The 20,000-nt window shown below is 47.4% G+C and overlaps 1 protein-coding gene across 3 annotated transcripts in view; it reads left to right on the top strand.

Moving 5' to 3' along the window:
* The window catches only part of LOC121274037 (dual specificity tyrosine-phosphorylation-regulated kinase 1A-like), a 74,242-nt gene that overhangs the window by 12,876 nt on the left and 41,366 nt on the right, over window positions 1–20,000 (top strand). For 2 of the 3 annotated variants that reach the window (XM_041181171.1, XM_041181173.1), the window contains exons 2-7: window positions 14,897–15,120; window positions 16,079–16,198; window positions 16,889–17,077; window positions 17,888–18,035; window positions 18,871–19,157; window positions 19,925–20,000. The exon at window positions 19,925–20,000 is cut by the window's right edge and continues 71 nt beyond it. In XM_041181171.1, coding sequence (XP_041037105.1) covers window positions 14,897–15,120; window positions 16,079–16,198; window positions 16,889–17,077; window positions 17,888–18,035; window positions 18,871–19,157; window positions 19,925–20,000 — 1,044 coding nt within the window. Of the gene's footprint in view, window positions 1–4,556; window positions 4,576–14,896; window positions 15,121–16,078; window positions 16,199–16,888; window positions 17,078–17,887; window positions 18,036–18,870; window positions 19,158–19,924 lie in introns of those variants that run through there. The other variant, XM_041181172.1, reaches the window with a different exon arrangement.

The following is a 20,000-nucleotide window of genomic DNA, read 5'->3' on the forward strand; positions in this document are numbered from 1 at the left end:
TGCAATAGTCGTCTGCTGCTCCTGCCTCCACCCAGTGAGTTAGGAAGTGCTGTCTGGTAGAACTGTCTTGTCTTGTCCAGAGGAAGCTGATATAAATAGACCTGTCCCTGGCCCCCACTCCTATCTCGGGTATTTGAGCAGGTTAGTGTTGAAAGAGGCTGAAGCACTGGGTGCGGAGAGAAGGGGAATCTCAGGGATTAAAGGTTGGTTTGAAGATCAAGTTATTATTACCCTGTCTGATAGATACAGAACATTCCAATTAAATCTGTGTAGGTGTAAGATACTGTTACTGGTACATTGAGAATCACAGAGCAAACTTTAACTGTGAATGGGCATCCCCAGGTAAATCAGGAGGCAATGCATATCGGAGAGGCCCCAGCATCTAGCCCCCTGTACTACCCTGTGTTAGCTGACCTCAATTTGGGTGGGGTGAAAGGGTGGGGATGGTGGTGATCTTGAATTTGGCAGGACTGAATTCTATCCCGGAATTCCCTTTGGTGTGGGGGCCACATTACCAACGGACACTGAGTGACTGGGCTTGTTCCTGAGGAGTAGTCGGTCGGTCGAGGTCATGGAGGGTGGTTGGTGTGGAAGGCATACGTTGGCATGAATCAGCAGCGGGCTGGGGAACTGTGGTGTTGAGAAGAGGAGCTTTGTAATTGTCTGTAATGAGTACGTTATTTGAAGGTCAACCTTTGGTGCTGGTGAGCTTGACTCCTTGGAGTGTGCCTTCCACAGTGAATTAACTGCAAACCTGCCCTGGTTTGCACTGGACTCACTCCCAGCTGGACACTGCCTCTTGTCTGATTTAATGCACACTCCTGGGAAGCCTCTGTACCTGATAACCTGCTCTGGTCACTGGACATGAGTCCCCAAGCTGGAAAATGACAGGTGCTGCGCACTCTGAATATCTCCAACGTTTCAAAATTTGTTCCACATTGGGTGCTGGTCTCTAACTGTAGACTTTCTCATCTGTGGGACTGGATATTAACCCCACCTGACCCCAGGTCCTGTGTTGATGACACAGACACAAGTATGACTGGATGTGATGTTAAGTTTGTCCAGAAATAGTCAGCAGCTGATGACTGTGAAATTATAACTGTCCTGCCACGTGTGTGATGACTGTCAGTGTACTGTTGTAGTCTGGATTTAAATCAATACTGGTTTGTTCCTGAATGTGACTCTTCTTTCTCCCCATCCACACCCTGAGTGTGTCTCAGTCTACCTGTCTTCCACAGGCTTTCTGTCTCTCTTGTTCTTTCTCTCTCTGCCTACCTGTCTCTCACTCCCACATGCTCCCTGTCTGTCTCTCTCGCTCTACTTGCCTCCCACTCCTATGTGCTTTCTATTTCTCTCCCTTTCACACGCTCTCTCTCCTCTCCCTTTCTTGTGCTTTCTCTCTGCCTACCTGTCTCCCACTTCTACACTGTGTTTCTCTCTCTGTCCCTCCCTCTGCCTACCTGTCTCCCACTCCCACATGCTCTGTTCCCCCCTCTCTCCCTCACTCTTTCACTGCCTCTAGCCCCCTGTACTGCCTCTTGTCCCCCAAATCCTGAATCCTACCTTAACAGCAATATACTTGGTCTCTAATAACAATTAAACACCAAATATTCCTTTCAATCTTCAAAAACTCTGCTCCTCACCTTCCATCTCACCAGCCTCCATGTTTGCCAGTTCATTTCCAGCAGTGACATCATTGTCCAGCCAACAAGCACATCACTGCTTTCTTCTCTGCTCTCAGAATGGACCATTCCTTCCTTGTCAATCATTTTTCCACCAGTTTGAGCACTGGCTGCTCATTCTCCAGCATCCTCGACAGTGATAATATCCTGCCCTTTCACCCTCCCGAACCTCAAAGACCACGTGAGGAATATAGCACGTGTGTACCTGCTCCAGTCCAGGATACTGTATTCACTACTCAGTGGTGGGCTGGTGATGATTAAGAAGTGGGTTCCATCTAGACAGTACCCTCCAGTAAGCACTCTACTGAATGAGGAGAAGAATCAGCAGGCAGGTGATAACTAACAAATGGAATATGTCACGACTCACTGCACTGCACTGTCAAGCCCCACTGCTCCCTGAGCTGTGACAAATGTGAAAAGTTTAATCAACCCACCTAACCGTTTAATTTTGGTTAACAGAATACGATCACCAGGTTTATAAACTTAGTAAGTAAATAACTGTTTATTGAACAAATTGTCTTTAACCAGTGGCAAAAGAAAGAAATATGAACTCTTAATTTCTAATTCTATAACCCAAACTCTACCCCTTCCTTAAATCCCTATACACATACATACAAGACACGTAAAACACACAAAAACATGGATTTTAAGGGTTGGATAAAACAGTTCAATAGCACCAATCCCGGAGTACAGGATTCGATGGGTTGATTTTGATCGATGTCTCCCAGATTCCTTTCAGTTCTTTATTGATGACACGAGGTGTCCTTCCAGCACTTTTACTCTTTAGTTCACTGGTTGAGCCCTTACCCTTTCAGTGTCTCTTAATGGTGATTTCCCCCTTTTCCTCTTGACAGGGGTTTTCAGAGAGAGAGCAGGTTATAGAGATATGAGGAGAAAAAGCCAGCTCGCTATTATTGTAGAAGTACTGGAACCTGACACACACAGGAGAGAGAGGTTTTAGGTCTTTTTCCTTTCAGGCTGTGAGCTATTCTGCTGCACTGCCCTCACACAAACCCTGCTCACCTGGTTAGGAGCCAATTAAAATGTTGTTGCCAGGCAGTTCCCCATTAGACCGGACTCCTCCTCGGCACCATCCTGTCTTTCAAGGCACATTCTGTTCCAGGTCAGCAACATTGTATATATCCCTCACACTGTTCCAGTGAACGTGTCTTTCAAACTACAGCCATTGTAATTTTAGTCTACAGTCCAACAGAAATAATAAGATATGTTCTTTACAGATGGCTTCTCCATCACATGAGATAAATGCAGGCTAGAGTGAAACCTCCACATCAGTGTTTGTGCTATTGACACACTGTGTATCTTCAAAACAGCTCCAAATGGACAGGTGTTCCCTGATAGTATAAATGGAGCTGATTTTTGTATTGCAGCAACTTAACTGGTGTTTTAGCTATTCTATGGAGTGGACACCAAAGGCAGACTGATGTCTGAAAGTGTCATCTTTCTGGCAACTCCTGCAACCAAGCCGGTGCCAGACGTGGTGCTTTATATTCCTTTGGACTCAACCAGGGAGTTTGAGAGGGGAAAAACTGATGTTTGGGCAGCCCAGGGTCTTCATAAATTTTGCCCAGGTTTGTACCCTGGAGAGGGCACTCCAGCTTCACTGTAGAGCATTAACAAAACATGGGAGACAGCAGTTACAACTGATAAACCCAACTCAGTTGGCCTAGAGAATGGGTGCTACGCTCTGTCTCTGACAGTGGGAGGGACTGTCATATCCCAATAGTCAATCACATACCACAGTCCATCTGCTTGAATGGGTACTTAGAGCTTAGTGTCTCTGCTCAACAAGTGGATGGAATCCATCGCACCAGGCAAACATGAAAAGAAAGAAGGTGCCAACTCTTCGACTGGCAAACTGGAATGTCAGGGCTATATGCACAGGACTGACAGATGACATGATAAGACGCGCAAGACTGCTGAGATCAACATTGAACTTAGTAGGCTGAACATTGACATAGCATCCCTTTGAAGAGACCAGGCTCGCTTAAAGCAGACTATGGAAAGAAAAGCATTACATGTTCATCTGGCAGGGGAAGAATTGAGAGGAAATCCACGAGCAAAGTGTAGGCTTCGCTGTGAGGAACTAGCTATTTTTGATGATAGAACCCCCAAAAATGAGTCAGAAAATGTTCTCTGAGATCTGTGTCTCAACCAACAGGACTATTTAATCTCAGGAGTACCTGTCTCCCACACTGTGCTCCACTAGAGGTGAAGATCTGGACAATGGGCTATCCAGTGATGAAACCTCTGTGTGAGACTGACACTATCGTCTTTTAAGCTCAGAGACTGGGAATCCTGCAGCAAGTAAATCACCTCCTCACTCCCCAAAGCCTGTTGACCATCTACAAAGCACGAGTCAGGAGCGTGATGGAATAGTTTCCACTTGCCTGGATGAGTGCAGCTCCAATAGCACTCAAGAAGCTCAACACCATCCAGGACAAAGCAGCCCCGCTTGATTGGCACCACATCCATTACCTTCAACATTCGCTCCCTCCACCACCGACGCACAGAAGCAGCAGTGTCTGTACCATCTACAAGATGCACTGCAGCAACTCATCAAGGCTCCTTCGACAGCAGCTTTCAAACCCACGACCACTATAATCTAGAAGGACAAGGGCAGCAGATAGATGGAAACACCACCACCTCCAATTTCCCCATCCTGACTTGGAAATATATTGGCTGTTCCTTCACTGTCGCTGGGTCAAAATCCTGGAACTCCCTCCCTAACAGCATTGTGGATGTACCTACACCACAGACTGCAGCGGTTCAAGAAGGCAGCTCACCACCACCTCAAGGGCAATTCACTGATCTGGACGAGGGAATCAAATATAATATTTTCAAGCTTGCTGACAACACAAAACTAGATGGAAATGTGAGTGATACGGAGGATGTTAAGAGGCTTCAAGGCAAGTTAGACAAGTTGAATCTTCAGGTGAGACAGGGGAGGGTGTAAAAGGAGGAGGAGGCATTGCATTACTAGTTAAGGAGTCAGTTACTGTAGTAAAGAGAGATGATATCTTGGAGGGGGCATCGAAGGAAACTTTGTGGGTAGAGCTTAGGAATAAAAAAGGGGCAGCCACATTATTAGTTGTTTATTATAGATCCCCAGATAGTCAGTGGGAAATTGAGGAGCAAATATGTGCACAATTTGCGGAGGTGTGTAAAAACAATAACAGTAAGGTAATTATATTAGGTGATTTCAACTTTCCCAACATTAATTGGGATAGACATAACGTTAAGGTTTTGGATGGAGTGGATTTCTTGAAATGTGTACGGGAGAACTTTTTAGGTCAGTATGTAGAGGGTCCAACAATGCTGGACCTAATTCTGGGGAATGAAGCCGGACAGGTGGCTGAGGTGGTGGTGGGGGAGCATTTTAGTGACAGCGACCACAACATGGTACAATTTACGCTTGTTATGGACAAAGAAATAGACAAGTTGCATAAAAATGTTTTGGATTGGGGGAGAGCGGATCTTAGTAAAAGAAGGATCTGGCCAAGGTAGACTGGGTACAGCTACTTGTGGGGAAATCTACAAAGGAACAGTGCGGGGCATTCAAAAAGGAAATGGGGAGGGTACAGGCTCAACAAGTTCTCTCTAGGGTGATAGGAAGGAGTAATGAGCCCAGAGAATCAAGGATGACCAGAGATATTCAGGATACGATGAGAAGGAAAAGAGAGGCTTTTAGTTGGTACAAGGGGAGCAAATCAGCGGAGGTATTAGTGGAGTACAGACAGTGCAAGGTGGAGCTTAAGAAAGCAATTAGGAGAGCAAAGAGGGGATGTGAGAAAGCTCTGGCTGGTAAAAGTCGGGAAAATCCCAAGGGAAGAGGATAACCAGGAAAAGAGTAGGGCCCATTAGGGACCAAGGGGCCAATCTATGGGTGGAGCCAGAGGACATCGATAGTGTTGAACAAATACTTCACATCCGTCTTCACCCAAGAGAATGAAAATGAAGGTACCGGACTCGGAGAGAGATTGCGAGGTTCTTGAGCAAATTGATGTAGGGAGCTGGCTTAAAATTGGAAAATCTCCAAGTCCGGATGATTTGTGTCCCAGACTGCTGAGGGGGACAAGGAAGGAGATCGCAGGGCTCTGACCCAAATGTTTAATTCCTCTCTGGCCACGGGGGAGGTGCCAGAGGACTGGAGAATAGCTAATGTGGTTCCGCTGTTTAAGAAGGGTTGTAGAGAGAAGCCAGGGATCTACAGGCAAGTGAGTCTCACGTCAGTGGTAGGGAAACTATTGGAGAAAATTTTGAAGGAGAGTATTTATCTCCACTTGGAGGGCCAAGGTTTGATCAGGGATAGTCAGCACGGCTTTGTCAGAGGGAGGTCATGCCTAACAAATTCGACTGAATTTTTTGAGGAGGTGACCAGGTGTGTAGATGAGGGTAGTGTAGTTGATGTAGTTTATATGGATTTTAGCAAAGCCTTTGACAAAGTCCCACATGGGAGACTTATAAAGAAGGCAAATGCACATGGGATACAGGGTAATTTGATGAGTTGGATTCAAAATTGGCTTAGTTGTGGGAGACAGAGGATGATGACAGAAGGATGCTTTAGTGACTGGAAGCCAGTGTCCAGTGGTGTACCACAGAGATCTGTGCTTGGTCGCCTATTACTTGTCATTTATATAAATGACATAGATGACTACGTGGAGGGGTAGGATTAGTAAGTTTGCGGATGACACAAAGATTAGCCTGATGGTTTACAATGAGGTTGAGTGTCTTGGGCTACAGGAAGATATAGACGGGATGGTCAAATGGGCAGATAAGTGGCAGATGGAATTGAACCCTGAAAAGTGTGAGGTGATACACTTTGGAAGGAGTAATTTGACAAGGAAGTATTCAATGAATGGCATGGCACTAGGAAGTTCTGAGGAACAAAGGGACCTTGACATGTGTGTCCATAGATCTCTGAAGGCGGAGGGGCATGTTAGTGGGGTGGTGAAAAAGGCATATGGAACACTTGCCTTTATCAATCAAGGCATAGATTACGAAAATAGGGAGGTCATGTTGGAGTTGTATGGAACCTTGGTGAGGCCACAGCTGGAGTACTGTGTGCAGTTCTGGTTGCCACATTATAGGAAGGATGTGATTGCACTGGAGGGGTTGCAGAGGAGATTCACCAGGATGTTGCGTGGGATGAAACATTTGAAACAGAGAAGTTGAATAGACTTGGGTTGTTTTGGTTGGAGCAAAGAAGACTGAGGGGCGACCTGATCGAGGTGTACAAGATTATGAGGGGCGTGGACAGGGTGGATAGGGAGCAGCTGTTCCCCTTAGTTGAAGGGTCAGTCACGAGGGGACATAAGTTCAAGGTGAGGGGCAGGAGGTTTAGGGGGGATGTGAGGAAAAACTTTTTTACCCAGAGGGTGGTGAGGGTCTGGAATGCGCTGCCTGGGAGGGTGGTGGAGGCGGGTTGCCTCACATCCTTTAAAAAGTACCTGGATGAGCACTTGGCACGTCATAACATTCAAAACTATGGGCCAAGTGCTGGTAAATGGGATTAGGTACATAGATCAGGTATTTCTCACGTGTCGGTGCAGACTCAATGGGCCGAAGGGCCTCTTCTGCACTCTGATTCTGAGTGAGTGGGCAAATACCTGGCAGATGCAGTATAACGTGGGTAAGTGTGAAGTTATCTGCTTTGGTCGGGAAAAACAGAATGGCAGAGTATTATTTAAATAGTGATAGGTTGGGAAATGTTGATGTACAAAGGGCCCTGGGTGTCCTTGTACACCAGTCACTGAAAGCAAGCATGCAGGTACAGCAAGCAGTGAAGGAGGTTAATGGTATGTTGGCCTTCATTGTGAGAGGACTTGAGTACAGGAGCAAGGATGTCTTACTGCAGCTGCAGAGGGCCTTGGTGAGACCACACCTGGGGTACTGTGTGCAGTCCTGGTCTCCTGACCTTAGAAAGGTAAAACGTGACATAGAGGGAGAGCAGCAAAGGTTCACCAGGCTGATTCCTGCGATGGCAGGATTGTCGTATGGGGAGAGATTGGGCCGACTAGGCCTGTGTTCACTAGAGTTTAGAGGAATGAGAGGGGATCTCACTGAAACGTATAAAATTGTGACAGGGTTAGACAGACTGGATGTAGGTTTGATGTTTCCTCTGGCTGGTGGTGCCTAGAAGAAGGAATCACAATCTCAGGATATGCGCTAGGCCATTTTGGACTGAGATGAGGAGAAACTTCCTCACTCAGAGGGTGGTGAACCTGTGGAATTCTCCACCATAGAGCCTGTAGAGGCCAAGTCACTGAATATATTTAAGAAGGAAATAGATTTCTAGACTCTAAAGGCGCCATGGGAAATGGGGAGAGAGCGGGAGTATGGGGTTGAGGTAGTGGATCAGTCATGATCATATTGAATGGCAGAGCAGGCTCGAAGGGTCAGATTACCTATTCCTGCTCCTATTATTCTATGTTTGATGTGGACAGTGCAGAGGGAGCTTTACTCTGTATCATACCCATGTTGTATCTGTCCTCGGAGTGTTTGATGGGGACAGTGTAGAGGGAGCTTTACTCTGTATCTAACCCTGTGCTGTACCTGCCCTGGGAGTGTTTGATGGGGACAGTGTAGACGTCTGGGGGTTTGGGGAGAAAGCGGGAGTATGGCGTTGAGAGAGAGGATCAGCCATGATCATATTGAATGGTGGAGCAGGCTCGAAGGGCTGAATGACCTACTCCTGCTTCTATTTTCTATGTTTAATTAGGGGCGGGCAATGAATGCTGGCCTAGCCAATGACACTCCCATCACATGAAAGATTTTTAAAAAGGTCAAAAATATCTGGAGAGCACTAGACTGAATTGGTGTGCCTCTCTGCACCTCTTCTCTCCCTTCACACTCACCCACTCATTGTATGGGTGTGCATGTGGGGAATGGCTGAGGTGAAATCATTGTAGGAATAGGATCATGGAATGATACAGGGAAGAAGAAGGCATTTGGACCATTGCGCCTGTGCCAGCTTTTTGAAGGGGCTATCCAATTAGTTTCACTCCTCCCTCCACTCTGTAACCCACTGTGTCTCATTGCCTTCACTCACCACTGCCGCTGTGTCAACACCGATGTGAGGTTTCACTGTAACCAGTGTCACTGTATCAACACTGGTGTGAGGTTTCACTGTAACCAGTGTCACTGTATCAACACTGGTGTGAGGTTTCACTGTAACCAGTGTCACTGTATCAACACTGGTGTGAGGTTTCACTGTAACCAGTGTCACTGTATCAACACTGGTGTGAGGTTTCACTGTAACCAGTGTCACTGTATCAACATTGGTGTGAGGTTTCACTGTAACCAATGTCACTGTATCAACATTGGTGTGAGGTTTCACTGTAACCAATGTCACTGTATCAACATTGGTGTGAGGTTTCACTGTAACCAATGTCACTGTATCAACACTGGTGTGAGGTTTCACTAACCAATGTCACTGTGTCAACACTGGTGTGACATTTCACTGTAACCAATGTCACTGTATCAACACTGATGTGGGGTTTCACTGTAATCACTGTCACTATATCAACACTGATGTGGGGTTTCACTGTAATCACTTGCTGTCTCAACACTGGTGTGGGGTTTCACCGTAACCAGTGTCACTGTATCAACATTGATGAGGTTCCATTGTAATCAGTATCACTCTTTCAACACTGGTGTGGGGTTTCACTGTAACCAGTGTCACTGTATGAAGGCTGATGTGGAATTTCACTGTAATCAGTGTCACTGTGTAAACACTGATGTGGGGTTTCACTGTGACCAGTGCCACTGCATCAACGCTGATGTGGGATTTCACTGTAATACTGTCATTGATGGGAGGCTTTACTGCAATCACTGTCACTGTCAACATTGATGTGGGGTTTAACTGTAAAGAGTGTCACTGCATCAAAACTGATGAGGTTTCGCAGTAACCACTGACACTGTATAACATTGGTGTGAGGTTTCACTGTAATCACCGTCATTGCATCAGCACCTGTGTGATGTTTCACTGTAACCACTGTCAATGTGTCAACTTTGATGTGAGGTTTCACTGTAATCAATGTCACTGCATCAGCACGGGTGTGAGGCTTTGCAGTAACTAGTGTCACTGCATCAATACTGATGTGAAGTTTCAGTGTATCCAGTGCCATTGCATCAACACTGATGTGGGATTTCACTGTAATCACTGACACTGTATAAACACTGCTGTGAAGTTTCACTGTAATCACAGTCACTGATGTGAGGTTTCACTGTAATCAATATCACCGTGCCAGCATTGATGTGGGGTTCCACTGCAATCACTGTCACTGCATCACGATAGTGAGGTTTCACTGTAACAAGCGCCACTGTATCAACACTGATGTGGGATTTCACTGTAACCACTGGCACTGTATAAACACTGATGTGAGGTTTCACTGTATTCACTGTCACTGATGTGGCATTTCACTGTAACCACTACCACTGTGTCAACACTGGTGTGAGGTTTCCCTCTAATCACTGTCACTGATGTGAGGTTTCACTGTAATCACCCTCACTGATGTGAGGTTTCACTGTAATCACGGTTACTGATGTGAGGTATTACTGTCACTGATATGAGGTTTCACTGTAACCACTGCCACTGTATCAACACTGATGTGAAGTTTTACTGTAATCATTGTCACAACATCAACATTGATGTGGGTTTCACTGTAATTAATGTCATTGCATCAACACTGGTGTGAGGTTTCCCTGCAATCACTGATACCGATGTTGTGTTTCAGTGTAACCACTGTCACTGATGTGGGGATTCACTGTAACCACTGTCACTGTGTCAACATGGATGTGGATTTCACTGTAATCACTGTCACGGCATCAGCATTGACATGAAGTTTCACTCTAATCGATGTCACTGCATTAGCACTGGTGTCAGGTTTCACTGTAATCACTGTCACTGATGTGAGCTTTCACTGTAAACTCTGTCACATATGAGGTTTCACTGCAACCGTGTCAACACTGGTGTGGGGTTTCACTGTAATCACTGTCACTGATGTGAGGTTTCACTGTAATCACAGTCACTGATGTGGGGTTTCACTGTAATCAGTGTCACTGATATGAGGCTTCACTGTAATCACTCTCTCTGATATGAGGTTTCACTGTAAACACTGTCACTGTGGGGTTTCACTCACTGATGTGAGGTTTCACTGTAATCACTCTCTCTGATTTGAGGTTTCACTGTAATCACTGTCACTGATGTGGGGTTTCACTGTCACTGATATGAGGTTTCACTGTAATCACTCTCTCTGATATGAGGTTTCACTGTAAACACTGTCACTGTGGGGTTTCACTCACTGATGTGAGGTTTCACTGTAATCACCCTCACTGATGTGAGGTTTCACTGTAATCACGGTTACTGATGTGAGGTATTACTGTCACTGATATGAGGTTTCACTGTAACCACTGCCACTGTATCAACACTGATGTGAAGTTTTACTGTAATCATTGTCACAACATCAACATTGATGTGGGTTTCACTGTAATTAATGTCATTGCATCAACACTGGTGTGAGGTTTCCCTGCAATCACTGATACCGAAGTTGTGTTTCAGTGTAACCACTGTCACTGATGTGGGGATTCACTGTAACCACTGTCACTGTGTCAACATGGATGTGGATTTCACTGTAATCACTGTCACGGCATCAGCATTGACATGAAGTTTCACTCTAATCGATGTCACTGCATTAGCACTGGTGTCAGGTTTCACTGTAATCACTGTCACTGATGTGAGCTTTCACTGTAAACTCTGTCACATATGAGGTTTCACTGCAACCGTGTCAACACTGGTGTGGGGTTTCACTGTAATCACTGTCACTGATGTGAGGTTTCACTGTAATCACAGTCACTGATGTGGGGTTTCACTGTAATAAGTGTCACTGATATGAGGCTTCACTGTAATCACTCTCTCTGATATGAGGTTTCACTGTAAACACTGTCACTGATGTGGGGTTTCACTGTCACTGATATGAGGTTTCACTGTAATCACTCTCTCTGATATGAGGTTTCACTGTAAACACTGTCACTGTGGGGTTTCACTCACTGATGTGAGGTTTCACTGTAATCACTCTCTCTGATTTGAGGTTTCACTGTAATCACTGTCACTGATGTGGGGTTTCACTGTCATTGATGAGGATTCACTGTTATCACTCTCTCTGATATGAGGTTTCACTGTAAACACTCACTGATGTGAGGTTTCACTGTAATCACTCTCTCTGATATGAGGTTTCACTGTAAGCACTGTCACTGATGTGCGGTTTCACTGTAATCACTCTCTCTGATATGATGTTTCACTGTAATCACTCTCTCTGATATGAGGTTTCACTGTAAACACTCACTGATGTGGGGTTTCACTGTCACTGATGTGAGGTTTCACTGTAAATACTGTCACTGATGTGAGGTTTCACTGTAAACACTCACTGATGTGGGCTTTCACTGTCAGTGATGTGGGCTTTCACTGTCACTGATGTGAGGTTTCACTGTTACCATGGTCACTGATGTGAGGTTTCACTGTAAACACTGTCACTGATTTGGGGTTTCACTGTCACTGATGTGGGGTTTCACTGTAATCACTGTGTCAACATGGATGTGGATTTCATGGCAATCACTGTCACAGCATCAGCACCGGTGTGAGGTTTCACTGTAATCACTGTCACTGATGTGAGTTTTCACTGTAAACTCCGTCATATATGAGATTTTAGTGCAACCATGTCAACACTGGTGTGGGATTTCACTATTACCACTGTTACTGATGTGAGGTTTCACTAATCACTGTCACTGATGTGGGGTTTCACTAAATCACACAGGATCAGCACTGGTGTGAGGTTTCACTGTAACCACTGTCACTGTGTCAACACTGGTCTGAGGTTTCACTGTAACCACTCACTGTGTCAACACTGGTCTGAGGTTTCACTGTAACCACTGTCGCTGATATGGGGTTTCACTGAATCATACTGGATCAGCACCGGTGTGAGGTATCACTGTCATTGATGTGAGGTTTCACTAAACACTGTCACTGAAGTGGGGTTTCACCGTAACCACTGTTACTGAAGTGGGGTTTCACTGTAATCACTGTGTCTGGTGTGAGGTTTCGCTGTAGCCACTGTCACTGTGTCAACACTGGTGTCGGGTTTCCCTGTAATCACTGTCACTGATGTGAGGTTTCACTGTAACCACTGTCACTGTCAACATGGATGTGGATTTCACTAATCGATGTCACTGCATCAGCGCTGGTGTCAGGTTTCACTGTAATCACTGTCACTGATGTGAGCTTTCACTGTAAGTTCTGGCACATATGAGATTTCACTGCAACCTTGTCAACACTAGTGTGGGGTTTCACTGTTACCACTGTCACTGATGTGAGATTTCACTGTAATCACTGTCACTGTATCAGCACTGATGTGGGGTTTCACTGAATCACACTGCATCAGCACTGGTGTGAGGTTTCACTGTAATCACTCACTGATATGAGGTTTCACTGTAACCACTGCCGCTGATGTGGGGTTTCACTGTAATCACTGTCACTGTCACCGCTGGTGTGAGGTTTCACTGTAATCATTGTCACTGTCACCGCTGGTGTGAGGTTTCACTGTAATCATTGTCACTGTCATGCTGGTGTGAGGTTTCACTGTAATCATTGTCACTGTCACCGCTGGTGTGAGGTTTCACTGTAATCATTGTCACTGTCACTGCTGGTGTGAGGTTTCACTGTAATCATTGTCACTGTCACCGCTGGTGTGAGGTTTCACTCTAACTGCTGTTTGACTTCATTCTGATAACCTGGAGAAGGTTGTCCCATGTTACTGTTTTGAATAGGTGGCTCTTGATTATTGATTTGCTGATCATAAGGACTCAATCATATCAGAAATGCCCTCTGAGAAGCCCATCTCCAGCCAGCCAAAGTGATGGAAAAGCACATCGCAGAGACTGCTAACTGTGAAGATAGCTACTAGCTAGGTGTTTCTGGCGAAAGCAAATGGCTCTGCAATTGAACAGCATGATCCCATTAGGTTCTGCTGCTGTCTGTGGACCTGCTTTCTAACCTGTACACTTTTTCTACAGTCAGAGCAACAGTGCAAGATGGCTCGTTGAGTTAGAGCCTGCAGCACCCAACCTCGAGTGGTCTCTCACCTAGTCAAAGAAGGTTCAAACCCACTGCAGATATTGAACTCAAAATCTAGCCTGTGCAATACAGATGCAGTGCTGCAATGTCAGAGGGTCTGTACTGAAGGAGCACTGATCTGTCAGAGGATCAGTACAGAGGGTGTGCCGCACTGCCAAAGGATCAGTATGGAGGGAGCGCTGCAATGTTGGAGGGTCAGTACTGAGAGAGCACTGCACTGGGGAGGGTCAGTACTGAGGGAGTGCTGCACTGTCGGAGGGTCAGTACTGAGGGAGTGCTGCACTGTCGGAGGGTCAGTGCTGAGGCAGTGCTGCGGTGTCAGAGGGTCAGTACTGAGGGAGTGCTGCACTGTCAGAGGGTCAGTACTGAGGGAGTGCTGCACTGTCAGAGGGTCAGTACTGAGGGAGTGCTGCACTGTCAGAGGGTCAGTACTGAGGGAGTGCTGCACTGTCAGAGGGTCAGTACTGAGGGAGTGCTGCGGTGTCAGAGGGTCAGTACTGAGGGAGTGCTGCGGTGTCACAGGGTCACTACTGAGGGAGTGCTGCGCTGTCACAGGGTCACTACTGAGGGAGTGCTGCGGTGTCAGAGGGTCAGTACTGAGGGAGCGACCCACTGTCAGAGAGTCAGAACTGAGGAAGTGTCGCACTGTCTTTCAGGATGAGACATTAAACCAAGGCCCTCGTCTGTGTCTCGGGTGGGTGTAAAAGATCCCACGGCCATTATTTGGAAGAAGAGCTGGAGGGAGTTCTCCTGGGACTAATATTTACTCCTTGATCAACATCACTAAAAATAGATGATCTGGGTCATTATCACATCACAGTTTGTGGGATCTTGCTGTGCGCAAATCAGCTGTCGCATTTCCTACATTACAACAGTGACCTCACTTCAAAAAAAGCCCTTCATTGGCTGTGAATTGCTTTGGGACATCCTGAGGTGGTGACAGGCGATGGAGAAATGCAAGCAGATTTTTTTGGAGTGTGTGTGTGTGTGTGCCTGTGATTGGGTGTGTGTGAAAGAGCGAGGATTCGCTTCCTGACTGACCGCCTTTTCCTTGTTCTGTACGCAGGTGGGACCAGCTCAGGATGCAAGCCCCCCTCCTCTCACTGCTTGGCTGCCTCATTTGGCTTCACCCCCGCTGAGCCCAGCATGTCAAACCAGCACGGGCACCTGCCTCTTGGCAATGTGCAGCCCATGTGTGAACTCCAGCAGGTCCGGCAGGGGCATCACTGGGGCGTGACCGCTGGCCGGGCACCGACATCTGACCACCAGAGAGGCAACCACAGCGACAGGGTATGTCCAGGTATCTGGGGAGAGCGGGGGCACTAAGACACATGTTGATTTTCTCTTTTCCTGCTACGTACTCGTTTGCATCCCCTTCTCATCAGTGTTTCCAAGAGCGAGACTAGAGCCCCTGCTGATCGGGACTCTGTGCAGACAAACCTCTGTCGGCCGTTTCTCCTCCCCTGGAAATAGTGACTATCGCTGGGTCATGTTACTCAGCGGGCCCACTCTGCCCTCCAGTCCTACTAGCCCAGGTAGTGAATGTAGGAGCTTATCCCTAATTGTCCTTGAATTGAATGGCTTAATCAGCCATTTCAGAGGACAGTTAAAAATGAACTCCACATCTAGGCCAGACTGGGTAAGAATGGCAGATTTCCTTCCCTAAAGGACATTAGTGAACCAGATGGGTTTTTTACGACAATCGATGGTAGTTTCATGGCCACCGTTACTGACCCCAGTTTTATATTCCAGATTCATTAGTTTCAGTTGCGCCAGCTGCCATGATGGGATTTGAACCCATTACCTCTGGATTACTCGTCCAATGACATTACCCTTATGTTACTGTGTCTCCCTGGCCTTGCTGCACTCCATTGCCTGGTCTCCTGCGCAGTGCCCACACCTTTCCTAACTGCAGTCACTGGCAGCTGATCAGGAGCTGCAATCCTGACTGGCCTTTCTCCCTCTCTAACCCAGGGGAACCTTCACTCGTGACTTCCGTTGCCCCAACCTGTTCACCCTAATCTCTGCTCATTAATTTGGATTAGCCTGTGCCTATTTTTTAATTTTATAGCCAAACAAGAGAATAATTTCTTTAAAAAAAAAGTTAATTTACTTTCAGTTTGGCAGCGAGTGGAATAAAGGCCATTGTGTTTTTCTCCTCCCGCCTTGGCTCTCTGAAGTGTGCCAGGAGGTTTGAGCTGCCGCCCTACAGTGCTTGGATCTCCCTAACTCTGCTGTCTCTTTGCAGGTGTTATCAGACATGACGATCTTACAGAGGAGGATCCCACTTAGCTTCCGTGAGCCTGGAACAGCGCCCCTGAGGAAACTCTCGGTGGATTTGATTAAGACGTACAAGCACATTAACGAGGTGAGGAATTGCCCCTTGTGTCTGTTGCATAAATTGCCTGGCATCATTCCCCTTTTCTTTGTGCTGCTCAGTTTCCTGGACTGAACCCCATTCCCCTCACCCCCCACCCCCCCCAACCTTTGCCACACTAACCCCAAAATACTTACTCTCATTGGGGTACAGTTCCATGGTTACCTGTCACCCCTACCCAACTCACCCAAGCAATCATTTTGCTTGTGTGGGCATCAACAGGGCGTTTGGCAGTGCTGTCAGCGACGTCTGATCTGTTTGTGCGGTGTCCTCTCACTCTGACAAACTCCTTAACTCTCAGGCAGACTGGGTGCCCGCGGGAGCGAGGGATGGTTTGGGTGGGACTGAGGTGGGGCCCCTTCCCCAGGACAGCAATAGTATTGAAATCCTGGATGGAGTTGGGCTGACTACAGAGCTCAGTGGCTGTGGGACGAGAAGCCATTGAGCTTCTTGGAACCAGGTTCAGCAGTGGAGGAGGTGTTGAGGGTTCCACCTCTGCTCTCAGGGAATAGTGCAGATGACAGTATTGGCACCTGAATAAAGGACCTGTTGTGGCCCATTAAAGGAGTGAGGAGGGCAGCTGTTAGTTGGTGTTTCTAAGCGGTGTTGCATTAAGTGTAGCCTGCCCCCTCCCTTCCCTTCTCTGACTGGGACTGCCTCTTGTTCTCTGGAATTCTGCAGGTGTACTATGCCAAGAAGAAGCGCCGGGCCCAACATGTTCCTCCAGATGATTCCAGCAACAAGAAGGAGCGGAAGATTTACAATGAGGGTTACGATGATGATAACTATGACTACATTGTGAAGAATGGGGAGAAATGGATGGAGCGTTACGAGATAGACTCCTTGATCGGGAAGGGCTCGTTTGGACAGGTAAAGGGGAGGCAGTGCGTGTTCTTGAGGACCAGATGCAGTTAACAAACACACTGAAATATGGAACTGAGGCCCATAGAGGGAGCAGGTCCAACCTTCCCCTTCATTTGAGATGGGGGAACAATTAGCCAGGGCTGCTGCTCCTGATTACTGAACATTCACTGACATGAGGCAAGTGGCTAACCTCCTTCATGAACTACTAGAGAGAAAGCTCTCTTTGCCACTTCACCTGTCTTTTCTGTTTGCCCACGATGTGAAACCTGTCTGATTAAACCAGACCTGATCTCCTCTAGTCAGGTCCTGCCTGTCGCCACCTTGGCCAATGATTTGCCCGCCTCTGAACCCACCTTCTGGGTGCTGCTGGAGGTGCTCCCAACATTCCCTCCACATAAACGCCGAGGATATCTGAAACCCTGTGACTCCTATTCCAATCCCCACACAATGTCCAGAGCACCTACCATGCTTACTTGCAGCTCCCTGGCATGTCATCTTCCAGAGTCCTCGTCCTCCGTGACAGATCCCTCTGCAGCCTTGCTGCACCCCATCTCTGCACTCTCAGCCTCTGTCTCAGATTGTACAGTCCACTTTTCCGGCACTAAGCTTCTGCCGTTGGCAAGAAGGACCCCCAAGCAACTGGGCTGCCGCTTTGAACTCGGCTGCATAAAGCACCTGCCTACCCTACTTCAGAGGCTCGTGCCCTCAACAGCTCGCCAGCTAACTCCTCCCTGCTCTGGTGTCTGTTTCTGAAGGTAACCCTGCCCCTCAATAGCCTGTGGTTCACTCCCCCCTCTGTCCATTCCCCCCCTCTAGGTGGTGAAGGCCTATGATCACCATGAACAGGAATGGGTGGCTGTTAAGATCATCAAGAACAAGAAAGCCTTCCTGAACCAGGCTCAGATTGAACTGCGCCTCCTGGAGCTCATGAACAAACATGACACTGAGATGAAGTATTACATAGGTAAGGAGGGCCAGCAACACGGGGTGGGGAGCATTGAGCTAGTAATCCAGAAGCCTGGGCTCATGCTCTGGTGACATAAGTTCACATCCTGCAATGGCAGCTGGAGGAGTTTAAATTCAATTAATTCATGGACCTGGAATAAAAAGCTAGTCTCAGTGATGGTGACCGCGAACCTACTGGATTGTCATTAAAAACCCATCCGGTTCACTAATGTCCTTCAGGGAGGGAAATCTGCCACCCTTTCTTGGTCTGGCCCACGTGTGACTGCAGACCCACAGTTGACTCTTAACTGCCCCTCTGATATGCCAGGCAAGTAGGTTCACCCCCACTTAGGGATGGGCATTAAACTCTGGCCCTGGCAGCGACACCCACATGCCAAGAACTAATATTTTTTTTTAATTGCTTCCTTTTTCTGGGGCAAAATCCTGCCCCAGTTAAAAGGTGCTGAAGGGCTCCCCTACCTGGGAGTAATGAGGTTCAGATTCTGAAATGGTTTTTGATTCCCCGAGTGTTGCTGTGGAAAGTCATTCTGCTGGGGTCACGGACTTTAGCTTAATGTAAATGAAACAGCAAACGTTAGAAATGCTCAGCAGATCGGGCAGCATCTGTGGGAGGGAGAAACAGAGTTAACGTTTTGAGTGGATGACCTTGAGTCACAACAGGAAAGAGTGAGAGGTGTGTTGGATTTGAAGCAAGTGCAGGTGGAGGGAAAGGGAGAGAGAGGAAAGGAGGGTCAGTGATTGAGTAGACGGTGGGAGAGAGGGTCGCTGACAAGACATCAATTGAAATGTAAACTCTCTCTTTCTGTGCTTGTAATCGCCCTTTCCCAACACAGTTCACTTGAAGCGACATTTCATGTTCCGGAACCATCTATGCCTGGTCTTTGAGCTGCTCTCCTACAACCTGTATGACCTGCTGCGGAACACCAACTTCCGCGGGGTCTCCCTCAACCTGACCCGCAAGTTCGCCCAGCAGATGTGTACAGCCTTGCTCTTCCTGGCCACCCCTGAGCTCAGCATCATCCACTGTGATCTCAAGCCAGAGAACATCCTGCTGTGCAACCCCAAGCGCAGTGCCATCAAGATTGTTGACTTCGGCAGCTCCTGCCAGCTGGGGCAAAGGGTGAGAGCGCCATGCCAATGCTCGGTCCAGTGGGGTGGTGTGCGCACGTGTGTGCACACTTTTCCGTAAGTGTGCACACTTGTCTGTGCGCGCAGACGGGCGTGGGGTGTGAATGCGGATGGGCGTGGATAGCGCACGCGGGTGTGTGTGTGTGTGTGGGCGGGTGTTGTGCGTACGGGCAAGTGTGTGCGGGGGGCAGGTATGCACAAGCGGGGGTGTGTGCGCGCAGGTGAGTGGGCATGTGTACATGCACGAGGGCAGGCGTACACCTATATTCACGTGTCTGTGTGTCGCTATAAGAGCAGAAGCAAAGAAATTCATAGAATAACAGATACCCGGGAGTGAGTTACAGACTGGAGTCTAATCGAGGGGTTCTGGGAGGTTTATATATAGAATAGCAGATACCCGGGAGTGAGTTACAGACTGGAATCTAATCGAGGGGCTCGGGGTGGTTTATATATAGAATAACAGATACCCGGGAGCTGGAATCTTGTGAGATGATTTCTCAGCTGTCATGTTTGCTCTCGGTTCTGATTGCTGTCTGAAGTCACTGTGCAGTTTGGTATGCAATTGAAGCCTGTCACACCAGGAACCCCTCTATAGTGTGACCATGACAGTGCTGTAGGACTTATTAGGATATCTGCAGTCAGCTGCTCAACAGTCCCATCTTGTACTTAATGGATATTACCCAGCTCCTTCATGTCTGACCCAAGCATCCATTGTTAAACTGTGCAGCCTGCTTAGCAGAGTTTATCCTCTTCCCACAGATCTACCAGTATATTCAGAGCCGTTTCTATCGCTCACCCGAAGTGCTGCTTGGCATGCCCTATGACTTGGCCATTG

Source organism: Carcharodon carcharias (genome assembly GCF_017639515.1).
Source record: "Carcharodon carcharias isolate sCarCar2 chromosome 29 unlocalized genomic scaffold, sCarCar2.pri SUPER_29_unloc_2, whole genome shotgun sequence".
Classification (NCBI taxonomy): domain Eukaryota; kingdom Metazoa; phylum Chordata; class Chondrichthyes; order Lamniformes; family Lamnidae; genus Carcharodon; species Carcharodon carcharias.